This window comes from Hipposideros armiger, unplaced genomic scaffold (assembly GCF_001890085.2).
Source record: "Hipposideros armiger isolate ML-2016 unplaced genomic scaffold, ASM189008v1 scaffold_498, whole genome shotgun sequence".
NCBI lineage: Eukaryota > Metazoa > Chordata > Mammalia > Chiroptera > Hipposideridae > Hipposideros > Hipposideros armiger.
In genome coordinates, this window is record NW_017731848.1 from 572,456 (window position 1) to 591,290 (window position 18,835).

An 18,835-nucleotide genomic window follows, 5' to 3' on the forward strand; every position below is an offset into this window, starting at 1 on the left:
GACTCAATGGCAGCCCAGCTCCAGGTTGAGCTGTTGTTCAGCATCTTAGCTGTGGAGGGCAGTGTCACTGGCCCTCATATGTGGGATCCAAACCAGGGCCCTCTGGCATCCCAAGCCAGTTCTTAACCATCGCGCCGCTCGGCCGGCCCCCTTTCCCATTTCTTTTATTTCCATCTTTTTAAAATTGAAAAATAACATGAAACATTTAATATAGGGTTGTCATCATTTTATTAAATTTTAGCTCTTCTAGACAGGTTATCCTCAGTTTGGTAACTTGAGTCAGTGTTACCCCTCAAAAATAAGGATTGAACAGCTTGCTTTGTAAATTATAATGCTATTTTGGCAAAACGTAATTGTTGGGGCAAAATAGATTAAGAAAACAACGAGGCAATTAGACCTTTGTTGATTTTGCACTTTTAATAATTTCAACCTGTGTATTCTGTTTTAATAATTTCAGAGAGTGTTTTTAGTGACCTTGTGTAATTTGAAAATGTAGCGACTTAGGGCACAGTCATCCATATGTTTTGGTTGTGAGTGACAGAAAACTGACTCCAGGAGTAGTGTTCACTCAGCAGCAGCTGGCTTCACTGCAAACAGGAATCTGTCTCATTCCATGGCTTACTTCTGCTTTCCTCCAAATTGACTTCATTTTTAGAAATGTTGTTACCCCGTAATGGCAAAAAATAGGCACCAGCAACTCCAGGGTTGGCATTTACCCGCCCAGCTCTCACCACCTAGCGGGGGTCCAGGCCTGGACCATGGACTGCCTCTGGACTGAGTGAGAGCAGAAGAAAAACGATTTCCAAAATAAATCTGCCTTGTTGTTATCAAGATTAGGAGCAAGGTATGCTGGGCCTGGTAACTTGGAACACAGGTTGTTAAAAAGAGAAGGCACAACCAGAAGTGCTTTTTGGTGCTGAGACTTAAAGCAAATCTGCTAGCCTGAAAGAACATGTTCAATATTAGCTACCACTGCCTGAGAAAGGAAAGGACCATAATGCACAATTTGTAACTGGGTACCACACACTGTGTCAATTTAAAAAACAATCATAACATTGACAGTTCTCTTAAGTAATTATTACCATTTGGGAGCCCTTCACTGTGTGTCAGCCTCTGTGTGAAGCACTTTCCATATTTCATTTAATTCTTGCAGCAGTTTTGCGGGCCGGGCATTAATACTCCCATTATGCTGATGAAGACACAGAAGCGGAGAGTCTGGACTTGAACCCAGATGTGTCTGACTCACTCCAGCTCCACTATCCCTTAGTTTTACAGTTTGCTTTCGTTAGTCTGTCTATGGAGTTATCCATCCTCCATCCTTTCAGGACAGCTCCTCTTTCAGCATTTTCTAGCAGTTAGCACCCCTTTGCACCCCTTTTGCCTCAGGCACCCATCCAGCCCACCACTAAAGCTTACCAGTTCTGCACCTGCGCATCCCTCCAGTATGGGTCCCCTTCCTCTGCTGTCAGTCCGTCTAGCCTTCAGTACAAAGGGCCTGAACTCACAATAAACTGGATTTGGCCTTCCTCTTTCCAGCCTTAATCTGTCCCACAGAGCAGCCAGATAGGACTTTTACAAAGTATAGACTTGAGCTTATCACCCTGTGTTTACCTGGCCTGCTCACTGCACTTAGGGCGTGATCCTTGCCCTGCCTGCCTCCCAGTCTACCTGTGGAGCTCTTCCTCCCTCTGGCTGTTTTGTTTTTTCCTTTCTCTAACAGTCAGTCTTAGATTTTCCTGCCCCTCCCTCTTCTATTGTGTTTTCCATTCTCACACTTGATCTCTTTAACTCTTACTTCTTCAAGTTCTGTTTAAATGCCACTTCCTTAAATCCTTAGGGACTTCCCTGCCCCTCTCCCCCACCCATTAAATATGAAAATGTGAGATTCTTATCACATCCTTTACTTCTTGCATATACGATGGTCTGTAGTTATGCATTTGCATATGAGTCATTCCCGACTAAGCTGTGCACTCCATGAGGCCTGCAGGGACCAGGTCTGTTTAGTTAATTAACTGCTGGACCTCAGGTGTCCACCGCAGTGCCTGGCATAGTGGGCGTTCAGATGTGTGCTGAACGGATTAACAGCCTAATAACCGAATATGCCCAAAGCAGTGCATTTTAAATGATTACCCTTTCTATAGTTCTCGCATTCTGATTTCATGTATTACTCAGGAGCAAACAAACCTATATGTAGAGCAGTTTCATCCCAGTAGCTTTTGGTTTCCTTAGGCATAAGCCATCCTTCCTTTATTTCTGTTTTCGCAATTCAGGTGCTGGTCAGTGATGCAGTTGGTCTTTAAAACTTCTGTATCAGAGCCAGCCATAATAGAGGAAAATAACTCGATTTTAGAATACGTAATTCCTCTCCATTTGACCTGAGCACGGGTGGGTGGGAGAGGAAGAGAAAAGGCTCTACTGACTGGCTCCTGGTGGTTCCCTGCCCAATGACACAGAAGCTTGAACATTCCTGGACCTCCAGTGTCCAGTCCGCAGAACCCAGGCATCCAGATTTAGCTCTCTGTGCACGTCCTTGTGATTCCTGGCTACCATCCTCGCCCCAAGTGGCTTTGGAAGCAGAAGCTAATCTGCAGTGATGCATTGTTTAAAGCAGCCTTCCCAACCTTTCGGGACACTGGCAATATTTGTATGGCATATGGGAGGCCAGAGACACGGCAGTCTGCCCCAGGTCTGAAAGGATCACTGTCTGCACATGTGGCCTTCCGAAAGGGCACACAGGCCCCTGGCTGGGAAAGCTCTCTCTCCAGCATTATTCCAAGTGTAGCATGGAACCTAACTCCTTTCTCCCTTTTTAATCCACAGTTGGGCATGTTCGGAGTTTGACTTGAATGAGATTCGTCTGATAGTTTACCAGGACTGTGAAAGGAGAGGCCGACAAGTCTTGTTTGATTCCAGAGCTGTTCACAAGATTGAGGAGGCAGCAGCTCAGGTATGAAATCCCTATTTGCTTTCAGCTTGTTTGTTTGTGCTTTTTAGCCACCTGTCTGGCCAATCATTTATTAAACTGTAACCGTCACTTGTATACTCCCCCACCCCAGCTGCATTTGTATTCTTATTAATATGCACAAGTGAAACTGTTAGCGAATAATCATGACACATGCTGCACAGTGTACTGTAAATATCACTAGAGGTGAATTTGTGGGTGAGTTACAATCTAGTAGGATTTTGATGCCAAATATGTGCCAGGTAATGGGAAACCTGAGAACTCTAACAATCATAAAGTGTTAGTTTGAAGGGAAGTTAATAGATGATTCTGTCTAGTGTGTCTCATAGATGGTATTAAGAGCTCTGGGTTAAACAAAATCAGCTTGCTTTCCCCGCTCCAGGAATTCAGTATGCTAGCATGCATTGTCATCTACACAACTAAGATGAAAGGACAACAACTTGGCTGTTCCCCTTCCCCAGTTCCCCAACACTGTTCCCCTTCCCCAATTCCCCAATAAAATAAAATAAATAAATAAAAAGAAAAGAAAAAACGAATGCTTCTGAAACCTGTCTGACCACAGAAGCTTTTCTTTCTCTCCTTTGCTTAGTGGAAGGCAGGGTGGTGGAGGTGTTGTGGGGTGCAGTGGCGGGGGTGGATTGCTGGGGAGGGTAAAGTGAGGACATAGCAGCTCCTGATCCCTTGGAGCCAAGAATGGGTCCAGTTATGTGTCCGGAGGAGAAGAGGGTCTGGTCCTCCCCGAGTCTTCTGGACAGCAGGCCAGGAGGTCTGTCACCTTTAGACCTCTCATTCTCTTTGCAGTAGTTATTCAGCTGTCTGCAAATTAAATCAATCCATTTGTATTCATTCTTATCATGTTCAATAACTTGCTAACTATACTGACTGAATTCTGGCAGTTTACAGAATGTGTAGCTAAGTAAAGAAATCGTCTATATCAGTCTTTGTCTCATCAGGGCCAAGGGGCTGTTTTCCTGCTTTTGATAAGGATTGTTTCTGCAGGAAGGAAGTGTTTGCTTCAAGGCAGTTTAGCTGGGTGGATTCCATAGTGCTTTAAAGTGGAAGTCTGCCAGGTAGCTAATCATTACAGCAGTTGTTGGGCTTGTTGGGTAGGTTGGAGTGTGTGGGGGGGAGTGGGGTGATGGGACTTGAAATCTCTCAGGTGAGTCACCTGTAGGCTTTAATGGTAGATTTGTATCAAAGTTGAGGTGAGCCAGCACTTGACCCTTTGTTTGGTGGACAGGACACGGTTCCCTGATTTCCCACATCATGTCCTCCCCCGAAGGCCGTGCACAGATGGCTTAGTGGCACACCCTCACTCCATCAGCAGGGCTCCTGATGCTGCTAACAGGTGGAGGGAAAAAATCCTCACCGGTTTTCAAACAGCAGCTGGAGTCTTCAGTACATGGGAGTAGTGATGACCCTGGAGTCTGGGACGTAAGTTTCTCGGAAGCACTTGTTTAATCAAAAAGGCCTCCAGGTCCAGGGAGGTTTGTAACGTGCCCAGAGCTACAGAAAGAGTCCAGCTAGGGCTCTCCTCCCGGTGCCAGGTGCTATCTCCAATTATAGACTGCTGAGAATGGTGTACCCCAGCCAGAGGGGCTAACAGTCTGAGAGGCAGGTGTGGGCCTCGTGTCACTTTAGGCCCTCTGAGGAGCTGTGTTTCGGGCTTAAGTGGTGTTAAGTAACAGCTAGAGCTGAAGAGGGTGTTGAGGGAGTGCCAGCTGCTCGGGAATAACCAAGTACAGCTTTGCACGCCATCACTGCTGGGGTGGCTGTTAGGGACCAGCGCAGTTTGTGTTGTCCTTACACTCTTCCCATTTTCAGCCCCCTACCCCCCGGCAAGCACAAAATGTCATGAGTTTGTATCCAACACATGACTGCAGCCATTTACATTAGACCAACAGTGTGACTGTCACACTGGAGATTAGATAAGCTGCAGTTGCATTCATGGTTTTCCAAGCAAAAGCTGCACCCAAGTAAGACTTGCAATAGCAACAACTTACCATAGAGGGCACAGGATGTTTGTGTACGGAGTAACATAGTTTGGTGTAGGAGGAAGGGAAAAAGTAATAAAGGTGTGCCTTTATGTCATACAAATTAGTAGTGACTCTGTTTAGGGAACATATAGTAGATAATCCTCTATTACCCGTAACCTTTAAAGACTGAATTTCCATCACATGCTGTGTAATTTGCAGTAGCTCCAGTTTCAGTTTTAGCTTCATCTTTCATAAGCTTAACCTCATGATTTTCATTCCTGGTACCTTTAAAGGAATCCTGAAGCAGGTGTGTCATTAAACTCACAAGCTCAGTCTTTTCAAATTCATAGTTTTGCTTTCTTAGTTCTGTTTGCTTGGTAAAACTTTAAATTTAAAGCCATGTCTTTCTCATTGATTTTATATATTATGACTCTATATAGTACTAAAAATCCTCTAGTAATGAAAACAGAAATTAGAGCTCATTGATGGTTTTAAAATATGAGTTAAAATGTGAATAATAGTTCAAATATGCATAACAGTTGCATTATTTAAGAAGAGTAAAGTCTTAACATGTAGCCCATTACCCTCTGCCTAGCAACCTTCTTCCACAGTCCCCCTCTTCCCAAATGTTATAGACTCATGAACCACATTTTTGTCCTCATTAAAAAAAAAAAAGAAATAGAAGCTTCTGGTTTTCTACGCGACTTCTATGCAACTTAGGCACAACATAACAGAATGTTTTAACAAAGGAATTCCCAGTGAGGAACGTGTTGAGAAAGCCTGGTGTACTTAGCAATGCTTATCTCGCCTGTCTCTCTTAACCAGAAAACGGAGGATGTCCCTATTAAAACGTCAGCCAAGTGCTGTCAGGGAAGCAGCAGCGGAAGCATCAGCAGCAGCAGCAGCAGCATATCTTCCCATAGTTCCTCTGGGGGGTCGTTACCACATGCTAAGGAGCAGCTTCCCAAGTACCAGGTAAACCCCCCTTCTGTGTGGGATACCCCAGGGGCTGGAGTCACATACTCTGCTTTCTCCACAGGGAGTAATGCTTGCAGGAAGGCTCTACTCCAGGGATATGAGAAAAGTCTCACAAAATGTGCACTTACATGTTCCATGTCCGTGCTATTCTCACAGTGTGGCTTTTAGCTCTTGATAAAGACATAATCAGACAGAGATAATCCAGTATACTATATACTGAATGAGGGAGAAATATTGCAAATGAGGTAAACCCTCTTGTTTTGCTTCCTTTATTGTCAGAAGCAGATTAATAAACATGTATTTTTCAGTTTTACTATAAACAGGTATTTTTCAGTTTTGTTGTAAGGAACTTTAAAGATTCTAGGAATGTATATGGGCATCCTAAGAAAAGAGCACTTGCCAGTAGAAGGAAGAAAGCCTTGTATAGGAGAAGAAATAAGTGGCAAGACCTAACTTGAATGTGAAGGATAGAGGGCTGGTAGCATTTTTTATGCCGTGTGTGTGTGTGTGTGTGTGTGTGTGTGTGTGTGTGTGTGTCAGTAGAGCATAGGGATTGGGGTTGTTGAGAAATATTGCCTAACTACGAGTAGATATAAGGGAAGACATGTTTCATAAATATTGAATAGCAGAAGGGTATTAATTGACAGAGGATATGTTTTTTTGGACCCATGTAGAATTTTGTCTGTCATGTTGCTGGAAGAGCAAAGACAGGGAAATTACCAGCAGCCATAGGTCTATAGAACTTTGTTAATTTCATGGTCAAATTTTGTGCCATGTGTGTAAGTTTGCCCTTATTTCACAGTGCTCCTGGATCTCAAAGCAGTTTGTGGTTAAAAAAACATAGAGTGAAATTTTCAGCTAGCTGAGAATCACAGTTGGTGTGTGGACCGTGTACCCCATGAAAAGCCAGAATATAAAATGGAGGTGGTGGGTGGAAGTGATTAATAAAGAATGTGAGAGCCGGTTGCTTTCTGTCTGCACGTAGTGGGAGGTTAGTGTGAGCTGTAAGCAGAGAGGATCCTAGTTGGACAGGGTGATGGATTCATGTTTCTTTCCTGCTCTACCAACATGTATAGATAGGTGTGTCTGTGTTTTGTATGCCTGTGTGTATTTGGAGTTAAAAAAAGATGGAGAAGAAAGTGTTAAGGATGATTCCCATGTTTTTGCTTGGGTGGAAAGCATGTGAGCAGAGACTCTGGCTGGTGGGCTGGGTCACAGAGAGACGGCTGTTTTGTTTTGGTCAACCAATGTGGGGGTGTATTTTTCCTGTCCATCAGTGTGTCACCAGCCCTTAGAATAGGTGTGTAGAATCCTATAGCCAGTGCATTCATTCACATATCATATGTTCATAATATTCATATGTGAGGATATGTGAATGGATGCATTTGTATATAGGGTTCTAGGAGAGGTCTGGGCCTAGAAATAAAGATGGGGGGGGGGTTATTTCTATGTAAAGAATCATCAAAATCACAAGAATAGTTGAGAATGCAGACAGTGAGGAGGATGGCTCCCTGAGGAACACCCCTGTTTAAGGGATGATCTGGGAAAGAAGAGCTTCAAAAGGAGTTATGAAGAGCGTCAGGTACCATGAGAGACGTTTCAGAAAGCAAACTGGGAAGCGTCCTTTGAATTGGACCGGAAGGCAGAGGTCATCACTGGAGCAGTTTGAATAGAGGCTGCTGCAGCAAGTTAACAAGAAAACGAGAGCGAGGAAAGTGGCAGCAGCATAGGCCACCCTTTCGGATGACGAAAGGACTGAGAAAAACGGGTCAGGAACTAGAGGAGTCAAATATGTAAAAAGCATTTTTGCAAAACTTTAGAGGTACCAGACCATCAGTTATCTTTTGGACCCTCACAAAACCCTGCCTCCACCAAATGGCATTTTTGTTCAACACTGATCATTATGTGGTTGAATAATATTGAACCGTTTTATATGTATATATATATTTTTTTCCTTTCCAGATGTGTTCTTAGTACCAAGAAAAGAGTTACCCTGCTTTTTCATAACTTAATCTTTCTATTTAGAGTTTATAAATGGAGATAATGAAAATATTTGTATCTCATAACAATAAAATAACATAAAAGTGAACTCTGGTAAAACACTTGGATTCTGTTTAAAGACAATGTGCATAAAGAAGAAGTGGTGAACATTAGTCATAACTGGGGGGAAAGTAGGCAATCACCATTATAGATTAAGATGGTAAAATGATCCATTGTTGCTTTGAGAAATAGTTTTAATTACCCAGTAAACTAAACTAAAGAGAGAGCCCCAGAGGTTAATAAGCATTATTTCCTGGGCCGGCCGAGTGGCGCATTGGTTAAGAACTGGCTTGGGACGCCAGAGGGCCCCGGTTCAGATCCCACATATGATGGCCAGTGACACTGCCCTCTACAGCTAAGATGCTGAACAACAGTTCAACCTGGAGCTGGGCTGCCGTGAGTCGCAGGTGACAGCGTAGACTGCAACCCCTGTGGCAGTGGGTTGCCATGGGCTACCATGTGTAGCCAGCAGCCAGCGTGAGCAGTCAGCAGCCGCCATGAGCGGCTGTCCAGAAGCTGGCGACTGATCTGCCTCATCTGGGAAGAGCGCGATGATGGTGCCAACTTGGGCCAGTGGGGCAACATCCTCCACAACTAGACTGAGGAACGAAACGACAGCAACTTGTCTGTTCCCCTCCCCCAATTCCCCAGCGCTGTTCCACTTCCCCAATTCCCCAATAAAATCTTTAAAAAAAAAAAAAAGTATTATTTCCTGTTGCATTGCACATCATATTGCCCCTCATGCTAACTCTGATTTCGGTGTCTTTCACGCGTGGTAGTACACGAGACCAGCTTCTGATGTCAACATGCTCGGGGAAATGATGTTTGGCTCAGTGGCAATGAGTTACCAAGGCTCCACTTTAAAGATACACTATATACGGTGAGTTTGGGCTTCTTTTTCTACGAGTTGTGAGAAGTGGACTGGTGGCACTGACTTCTTACTTCAAAAATGCATTTCTCCCTCTTTCTTTTTCCTCCAGTTCTCCTCCACAACTGATGATCAGTAAAGTCTTCTCTGCTAGAATGGGCAGCTTCTGTGGGAGTACAAATAAGTAAGTGTGGGATTTTGCACCCTCCCCCATTTTTTTGGTGGCTATTTCTGGGTACAGTAATTCTGTGAGGGCTATAATTCATTTTGAAATGAGAAGCAGGGTGAGTCCACATTAACAAAGGGATCTTAAAAGTGGCCATTTTCTTACAGAGTGAGCATGAAAAGGCCTTTTGGCTTTTATCAGGTGGCTTTAAAGTCAAATGACTGTTTCTCTTCATCTTTTGGGTCTTCATCCGTTACCCACTGTGTTCCTAAGGCCATCGCCAAGTTTTCATTCCTTCAAAATGAAAAGTTAAGGGAAAAAAGGAGGGACCGTATGAATGAGTGTATGGTATTTACCAATATTATTTTATTGTCTAAAAAAAAAAGTGAAAATTTATTTGTTAGTGCGTTTGTTTATTTATTTCTAAAGTAATGAAGTAGATAGTGGTTTTTTCCAGGCTGCTGAGGACCTATATGGCAAGATGGACTGTCTGTGCTTGCCATCTCTTCAGCTGTCAGCGTAGCCTCTATGATCGGTTGGTACTTAGGCCATGCCATATTTTGGTTTTCACTCTTGAGTTTTTTTCTGACTCTAATTTTATACCTCTGTGGAGACTAAGAATACTGAAGTGTCTAATTTAACTCTCATTCTGGTACATTTGTTCATATATTTTGAACTTTGCAAGCAGCACTATTTTGTATATTTCTTTTTTGAACAGAATAACAAAACATTTGTTATACTTTAGTAAGTTTGAAAAAAGATTTGTAATAAAGGGCATTCTTAGGGGTCAAATGAAGGCTGTTGTTTTTTATAATCTTGAGAAATTAAACATATATTACATATATTTGTTTGTAGATTTGGATGCCATTATGTAAGTCTGCTTATGCTTCAACAAAAGAATGAGTTTACTGTTTGAGCATTTACCATTGGACTGTCATGACTTAAGCCAGTATGGAAAGTGATGTTTATTTCTTATGAGAGATTCTTTTTTAGACTCTTGATATTACCTGAACATTTATTATACTAAACTAACTCCCTGTAATAGAATGTTGAGCTCAGAATTCACTGAAAATCATTTTGGCCTCATTCTGTATTATTATGAAAATCTTGATATTATTTTACTTGGTAATAAATACAATCTATTATTAAAACCTGCTTCCCTCACATTTGTGTTGATGAGTAATTCTAACTTTAGATGTTTTAAACTCAAACTCCTGTAGGAATCATTAATTTCTGTTATATCCTCCTCCTGAAAAAAGTTTCTCATAGATGCTAACTAAGAGTTCATAATAATTTCATTTTCAAGGTTTATGTAAAATTATCTTTGAAATTAATAGTAACATCTTGGGTGTCAGTCACTAAAACAAAATTTAGAAATGAAGGGTAATATCTTAGTTGTCAATGACTGAATCAAAATTTAGAGAGGTTGGTGTTACATTATGTAATGTAAAACTGTTAGGAATGCATTTAGTTTTATAGGGTGGACCACCTCAAAGAGCTTTCCTTGTATTTTCCTCCAACAAATTCCCCTAAAGTGTAATTCCCTTAGGTAGATGTGAGACTTTATTCATTTATAAAGAAAAGTCTGAGCAACTGCTAAGTTGTCTATATTTGAGAGTCTGCTAGAAGACAGCTTTATTCATCTCTTCACATTTTTCTCCTCTCTCTCCCTCCCTTCCCCTGTCTGCTTTAGCTTGCAAGACAGCTTTGAATACATCAACCAAGATCCCAATTTGGGAAAACTGAACACAAATCAGAATAATTTGGGTCCTGGTCGTACCGGAAGTAACCTAGGTAAAATCAGCCCCATGAATGTGTTCTTTCTTCCTGAATAACACCGTTGTGGGTGTGTGTTTTGCTTTATTTGAGTTTGTGTGTGTGTGTGTGTGTGTGTGTGTGTGTGTTTGCATTATCTTTAATCCATGTTTATTTTTTGTGTGTCCTTTGTGTGTCGTCCTCTGTGTGTGTCTGCCCCTAGGTCTGTTGCAGGCATGCAGCAGCAAGCTGCTGCAGGGGCTGGCAGAAGGAGGACCTCTCCGGCTCACCCGGAGTGCTTCTTTCTTTGCAGGTTTGTGTGGAATGCTGAGTACAGTGTGACCCACACATGAATTAATAAATCCTGTGCAGGTTCTTAAAAAAATCTTATTGAGTGCCTCTCTAGAAATCCAAGGGGCTCTTGAGATATTAGTTTCAAATGCAGCCAAGTTCATGGTGTTTTGAAAATTCCACCAGCGAACCTCCATTGTAAATGTCTTTGATAATAAATACCCCAGGGTAAGCTGATTTTGGTCTGAAATGAGCCCTTCGTGTTTCTAAGAGGATTATATTTCCTGATTTTCCTGGGCCATTTCTGCTGCTATGACCTTTTCTCTTTGCCATGGTATCTTCTATCCATTTATTCACCTGCATCCTACCCACAGCCCACAGCGTGTCTGCAAAAGCCACTCTAATAAGAGCATGGAAAACATCTCTCTCTCTCTCTCTCTCTTTCTCTCTCTCTCTCTCTCTCTCTCTCTCTCTCTCTCACATTTAAGTAGTGTAAATGCAGCTTCTAGATTCTTTACAGGTATAATCATTTCGGTCTCTCTGGGTAGGTCAAGTCTGAGCTGTAATTGGCCTTGCTGGCTGAGGCTGTTGAATGTCTGTTGGAGTCTGGCCTGATTAACAACTGTGGGAACCTTCATTACTAACATTAAAGGCTGTGTTTCTGGGAAATGGGTTTCTGTCCATTGTAGTCTGAAATATACTAAGCACCACAGCTAGCTGACACCCTAATGAAACTGATACTGTCCCACCTGCTTAGAGTGAGGATAATGTGTTTATGCACTCTCTTTAACATTGTGAGAATACACATGATTCAAAAAATAGCTGGCAAGTATAATAATCAGGTAGGGCCATGGGCTTCCGGCTTACTGTAGCAGCATGTCATCCCTCCTCTAGCTCACTAAGTGTACAGTTGAGATGGATCTGAAACATTCCTAGAAGTCTGTAATACTTTAGAGTGTTGTCTCAAATTCATGCCGGGACATGAGTTTTTGAAGTAACTGCAATAGTACTGTGCATGGGTGTGTATGGAAAAGGCATGGAGAGAGAAATATTTGAAAATGAATATAAGTGTTTTCTATCTGCCAAGAGAGTGGGTTATAAACAGAGAAGCATTTTTTAAATTTATGAAATGGTTTTCAAGTATTTCTCTTCACTGAGTTGCCTCTAGTTACTACTGAAACTGATTATAAAGCATTTTGAAAATGCGGTGCTATTTAAATACTACTAATAATGAGGAAAATGGCTAAAAGCACCTTCCTGAGAATGTTTGCTCATTGTATCAACTGATGACTAGTTGATGATTCGATTTTTTAGAGATGAGCATCACTCAGAAAAGTTTACATGCTACAACTATAGTAGGATGGTTAAGGCAGATAGTTACTCGATTCTATTTGCTTCTTACTCTCACCATCGTCTTTATGTATTTCATTTTGATTTCTACTTAATCTCTATATGAGCTTATGCGAATCATCAGTAGCAGTAGCCTATTTGCAACGTACAAATTATTGTAGTCTTTTTTTTCTTTTTTTACACAACTCCTTGTTTGAAAAGCCCAATAACATGGTTTCCCTTTGTCTTTATCTTAGCACACAGCACTCCAGTTGACATGCCAAGCAGAGGACAAAATGAAGACAGGGACAGTGGCATCGCTCGATCAGGTATTTGTACTTCCTTTGAATTGGTTTAGCTCTCGAGTGAACTGTCCATAATGGTGAAGTAATTGGGAGAATATAAGTTAGGCCTCAGCTCCTGGCGGGGCTTTTCCTTCTCCATATTCTAAGATAGTGTCATATGTCTGAATCTGTAGAAATCTGATGTACAGTATCTAGGAGTGATTGTGCAACACAGACGGACTAGTTTTTTTTCTAACACCCAAACTCGAATGAGACAAATGCATTTTGAGAAATTTCTTCTTAGAGGGAGGCTTCCTTGAGCCAATTTTACTCTGATAATTTGCTTGCTGAGTACTGAGTATAAAGTCGGAGGCAGGAAAGTGTCCGTGGAAGTCAGTCTGTCCGTGACTGAGGGAGGGCCTGCTGCTGACTTGGTCACCCTTTCTTCTGTCCTAGATCATGCCACTCCAGATTGTATCTCAGGTACCCCTTCTCTCCTTAGTTTAAGACTTGTACTTTTATAATCCTGCTTTTAGGATCTCTTGGTTTCTGCTTTAGTACATGATTCTGCCATTGATTTTTGATTTGTGGTCCCTATTTGAGGCAGGTTCTGTGCTGTGAAAGAAAGGTAGTGAACTAAAGACCTGGACTATGAGGACGTGGAGATGAGTGGGGCTTTGTCTGATGAACACATACGCACAGCCTCTTTCTTCCATGGAAGATGAGGAGCACCCTGTTGGTGTCCTCAGCGAGACGTGCCGCCCTCCCCCAGCAGGCCAGCCAGTCAGGGCTCGGATGTGCTGGGACTCGACCCAGGCTTCAGGGGTCTCTCCTTCTGACCTTCCACTCATCCCTGTTTCCAGCTCTTTCCTTTAGAAACAGCTTAAAGGAGCCCTTGTGTTCCTTTGTAGTACCAGAGCCTTTCTCCCTACTTGGTACAACTTTGCTCCCAAGTTATTAAATGTAATTTGTTACCAAATCCCTGTTTGGTTTACATATGTCCGTAAGTAAAGTTTGCAGCATTTTATTTATGGTTAAATAATAGTGGAGCCACTTTGGTCTACTTAAACTATTTGGAATTTTTCTGCATAGGAGATTTGTCTCTTCTCCCTTGTTCACTCATTCATTCATTCATTCATTCATTCATATCAATATGGATTCATATATATGTATTTTATATTTTGGGTTATAACCCAGTGCTACTTTATTTAGTTGCTCACATTGTTTCAGCTTTGGCCATGGAAGCCATGGAGCTCTTCCATGTGGCTCCTGTTTCGTTAACATATCCACGTCAGAGAGTGTGTGTGTGTTTTGAATACTTCCTTACTTTCTGAGACTACCAGATGCTCCAGACTTGTTTGTATATTTCCTACCCACCCCCTCACCCCACGAATCAGCCATTTCTTGTCCTTTCACTGGAGAATGGTATTAGATTCCACGGTCTGGATACTATAGAGTGTCATTTCTTATACCCTCTCAGTTGACAAGCAAAAAAATATGAGCTTATGCTTACTGTATGTATACATATACATATAAATATTTGCTATGTGTAACATCTGTATCTATATTAAGTTAAACATGAGTTTGTACTGATATCTGCATTATTCATAACCCATTACCACATGGATCATTCTGCCTTCCTCCCCTTGCTTATCTGTAAATTCTCGCTCCAGCCATGAGAAGGCTGACTCTCACTATTTGCCATCCATTTAATTATTTTACATATATAAAATAATTATATATGTGTATCACTTTTCCGAGTTGTTACCCTGTACCCATATAGGAAACAACTTCATTAACTAGAGTACAGGGTAATTCTTTTTACCTTTAATCTTACACACGTTCACTCTTTTCCAAAGTTACCTAGGTCAGCCCCGTTTAAGATGGGGGGACTTTTGGGCCAGCCGAGTGGCGCCTTGGTTGAGAGCTGGCTTGGGACGCCAGAGGGCCCCGGTTCGGATCCCACATATGAGGGCCAGTGACACTGCCCTCTACAGCTAAGATGCTGAACAACAGCTCAACCTGGAGCTGGGCTGCCATGAGTCGCTGGCAACAGCGTTGCCATGGGCTACCGTGTGAGCCAGCAGCTGCCGTGAGCGGCCATCCAGAAGCCAGCGACTGATGTGCCTCGCCTGGGAAGAGTGCAATGATGGTGCCAACTTGGGCCAGTGAAGCAATGTCCTCCACAGCTAGACTGAGGAACGAAAGAACAGCAACTTGTCTGTTCCCCTTCCCCAATTCCCCAATAAAAATCTTAAAAAAAAAAAAAAAGATGGGATTTTTGTAGTTATATATACCAGGCCAGTAGGATATCTAAAATCACACCAGTTCATCTTGCAACTGGCTTCATGAGTGCTCCAAGAAATTCTGATTATCACAAGTTAGGGCTGAAGAATAATTTAAGGTTCTTTTTGTTTTTTTCATTAGTCCAGTAAAGAAGTAACTGTAGAAATGCTTTTTGTGTGCTTGCTTGTTTTTGAAATCTTGTTTATAGAGAGAAACCTGTTCCAAGATAAAAAAAATTAAAGGAGATTTTGCAATTCTCCAGCAAAAGGAAACCTGATGTCCTTTGTCCTCTGCCATCAGTCCCTTTCTAAGCATTCCCTCCTGCAGGCAGCCTTCAAAGGAAGGAATGGATGGAGGAGCTTATTTCACGTTCAGCAGCCAACTTGTTCTGTGCGTAGCATTCTCTGGGACTAAAAAGAGCCACGTGGTTTTGAATTCTTAAAGGGGTTGAAGCATTGTTAGAGAACTAAGTTATTTTGGTGGTTTCCACAGGAAGACCAATTTGATATAGTTGAAATTGAGGGGAGGAGTTAGAAAGGTGGCACTGCTTCCTGACTAGCCAGCCATCAAGCCACATTTATTCATCGAAGAACGATTTTCTAGCCCCCTGTATTGTTAGGCTCTACCAGAATTTGGTGTGTTTTTCAAGAAGAGTAAAGTATAGCATGTGCCCCCAGGAAGAGTTTCATGTAAACTGAGAGTTAAGATCAGTTTGATAAGTGCTACCCCATAAACTACTGTGGGAACAAAGAAGAAGAGTAAGGACCTTTGCCTGGGAAGCCAGAGTGATGGCCTCGTAGAAGAGGTGATAGTTGAGTGACACCTTGTAGGTAGGAAAGAACTGCATCGGAGTTTAGGAAAAGAGCATTTCTGAAAACGGTGTGTGCAAGGGTGTAGCTCCTTGAGTGCACTGGTAGAATGTTGAAACAATGGCAGGACTGGAACATTAATCGGGTTGGCAGTGTGAGGGGATGTCAGAAGGTAAGGCTGGTTAGGAAGACTGATTTTAAATGGCGCCAGTGCCGTGCTAAGGAATTGGATTTTATCTTGTTAGTTGGGCAGCTAAGGGACATAAATTCATTAGCTCTGTATTTTAGATCCATGCGATGTTTCATAAATTCTCCTCCAAAAAAACCCAGACACATATATTCATTGCTAAAGTAGATTAATGGTGATACTTTCTACTTTACCAAGGGTGAAGGAGCTAGGGGAGGTGGGCAGTAGATTTTTCCCATTAATTTTATTTTAATATAATTTCCCCAAACTTTTGAGGCTTCTCACCCATATGTGTGTGTGTGTGTGTGTGTGTGTATAAAACAAACATAAAATGATTATCTGACTTAGCTTAAAATTTTGAAAAATAGTCCATTGTTTTTTCCTCTTCCTCTTTTTGGAATAGTGTCTTAGGAAAATATCCAGCTTTTTTCCTGAGTTATTCAGTAGCTTTTTGTAATAACAGAGGAAAGAAAATCTTAATTGTGATTTGGTCTTACTCCTCTTCATATGTACTCTAATGCCTCTGTGCATAGTTTTTAACATATATACACATACACAGAATAAGAAATAGAACGGGGGTGACCGGTTAGCTCAGTTGGTTAGAGCATGATGCTGATAACAGCAAGGTTGCTGGTTCCATCCCCGCATGGGCTACTGTGAGCTGTGCCCTCCCTAAAAGAGTCAGCTATGCCATTATAGCATGAAAGCAATGTGTAACCATTGACCATGGCTGTTCCCCAACAAAATTAAACAAATAAACAAAAAAAGCGATAAATCAACTTAACTAGTTAGAAAGACGACTTTTTTAATGAAACTTTTTCAGTAAAGAAACAAACTAAATCAGCTCAAAATGTTATTTACGTTGTACTATTAGCAGTTTACTCAAACGTCTTTGCCTTACTCCCTGGATTTTGGGAATGTATTAAGGAACTCAAGTGAGAAATATATATACATTTTAATCAGAATTTAATATTCATACAGTTTTACTCATAACAAATTTGAGAACCATTTTTCTAGTGTCATTGCGGAAGATGAGAGGTAGAAGTAGGAGACAAGATGATGTATTGTTGCTTAACAAAAGATTGCAAGTGACCCAATGTGCATCACTACGGACTGGTTAAATTGCGTACTTCCTGGGAAAGGAATGTCATGTGGCAGTGAAAGGATTGAGGCAGTTGGCAGGTCTCAAAGATGAGATACATATTTTAAGTGAAAAAACAAAGGTGTATCAACAGCGTGTTACAGGGAACTATCATTTATGTCTCAAAGAAAGGTATAGTCGAGCTCTCCCTCTACATATAAAGATAGATAAGTATACTCATATGCTGGCTGCGGAAGGGGTACAAGCTGGGACAGGCATGGAGGGAAAATGCCTTCTCATGATATCCTCTTTGGAATATTTTGAGCACGTCCTCTGTGCATATATAAACCAAAAAGGTAAATTATTTTTAAGAGGGTCTTTCAGTGGTTGCAATTAGGAAATTTCAAGTAAAGTCTTGGGAAAGAAGAGGGATGAATTCAGCTACTAGGAGGCTGTGCTAGCAGGTATCTGTGACTGATGGGACATGCGAGATGGGGAGAGGGAGGAACCAAGGGCGATTCTCCCGTGTCTAACTTGAGAAAACAAGTGGAGGATGAAGGCGTTCACCAGTATAGGGAACGCAGCAGGCCAGTCTGGGGAGACAGATGTTGAGATGATTTTTTAGTAGCAGTATCTGTAAGTTCTCCAGCTATAAGTAGTAAACTGTAATTTAGAAATAGGAACCTGGCCCTAAATAGATGGATTGGAACAGAAGCTAAACATTGGAAATCTTGGGTGCACAAGTGGAGTAAGGTTCAGAGGGTCAGGACTGAGAGCAGAGTCACTGAGCCTTGTGAATCTGTCACCCTAATTCAGGTTTCGATTCTCTTTCTTAAAATATCCAAATCATTAACAAGAACAATGACTTCTTCATTCTCTGTAAAACTGCATTTCCTCTGTTCTTAAACAGTAAAATAAGTAGAAGATCGTTATGAGGTCAACTTCCAATATGTACTTTCAGACATTTTCACTTGAGTGTTTTAAAAGCACCCATCAGGGCAAGAATACACATCATCATAGATGTTAAATAGGACATGTGTTATGGCCACTATGCAGATACGGGATGGACCCCACAGTCAAGACCTGCTTTGGATGTCAAGACTGATGACATTCCACGTACACCGAAAAGATATGAAGGCATAATGAAACTTTCTGTTGAGAGCAGTGTAGGCTTCCTGAGCTGCCAGAAGATGACCTGAGAGAAAGGGAAAGACTGATTTGGTTTTTTATGTAGGGCCAAGGTGAGGGGTCCCGCCCGTGGTGTGAACTTGCCGCTGGCCACAAGGAGGGAGCACCAAGGCTTTCTCTCAGCTTGTCCAGATATGGGGCAGAACACGAAGGGTGGTGGGTGACGCTTAAAAGCTATCGACAGTCAAACATCAAAAAACGGAGTCAGACCCTATTACCACATGGGTCACCATTGAACAATCCAAAATGGCATCCCATTTGTACTTGAACCCTTCATTGACTTACCTGATACAGTGCTTTGTAGAGTGGTGCAGGAGTCAAGGAGTGGACTGTTTTGTTTAAAAGGCTGTGGCACTCTGTTGACCTTGCATGTATCCATTCGGCAAATGCTTGAACTACCGCTTATCAGTCTCGGTGGTACAACCTGTGCTCCTCAGGGAACACGAGAGAATGCGAGGCCTCTGCGGAGCTACCGGGAGGTCGTCTCCTGCTCACTTCTCTGTCTGTCCTGGGAAGTCGTCATGAGGCAGTTTCTCATCACCTCCTGGGCTCTGATGACCTGTGAAGCTTTCCACCCTGCCCCCCTTAGACTAGAGCTGCAGGATATGAAACTGCTTAGCTGGAGTCTAGAACTG

The 18,835-nt window shown here is 42.1% G+C and overlaps 1 protein-coding gene across 4 annotated transcripts in view; it reads left to right on the top strand.

The window, feature by feature from the left end:
- The window catches only part of FNIP2 (folliculin interacting protein 2), a 137,074-nt gene that overhangs the window by 72,435 nt on the left and 45,804 nt on the right, over positions 1-18,835 (top strand). For 2 of the 4 annotated variants that reach the window (XM_019667512.1, XM_019667511.1), the window contains exons 2-8: positions 2,821-2,947; positions 5,764-5,913; positions 8,736-8,836; positions 8,937-9,008; positions 10,684-10,784; positions 10,969-11,058; positions 12,623-12,694. In XM_019667512.1, coding sequence (XP_019523057.1) covers positions 2,821-2,947; positions 5,764-5,913; positions 8,736-8,836; positions 8,937-9,008; positions 10,684-10,784; positions 10,969-11,058; positions 12,623-12,694 — 713 coding nt within the window. The remainder of the gene's footprint in view (positions 1-2,820; positions 2,948-5,763; positions 5,914-8,735; positions 8,837-8,936; positions 9,009-10,683; positions 10,785-10,968; positions 11,059-12,622; positions 12,695-18,835) is intronic. The other 2 variants (XM_019667514.1, XM_019667513.1) reach the window with 1 other exon arrangement.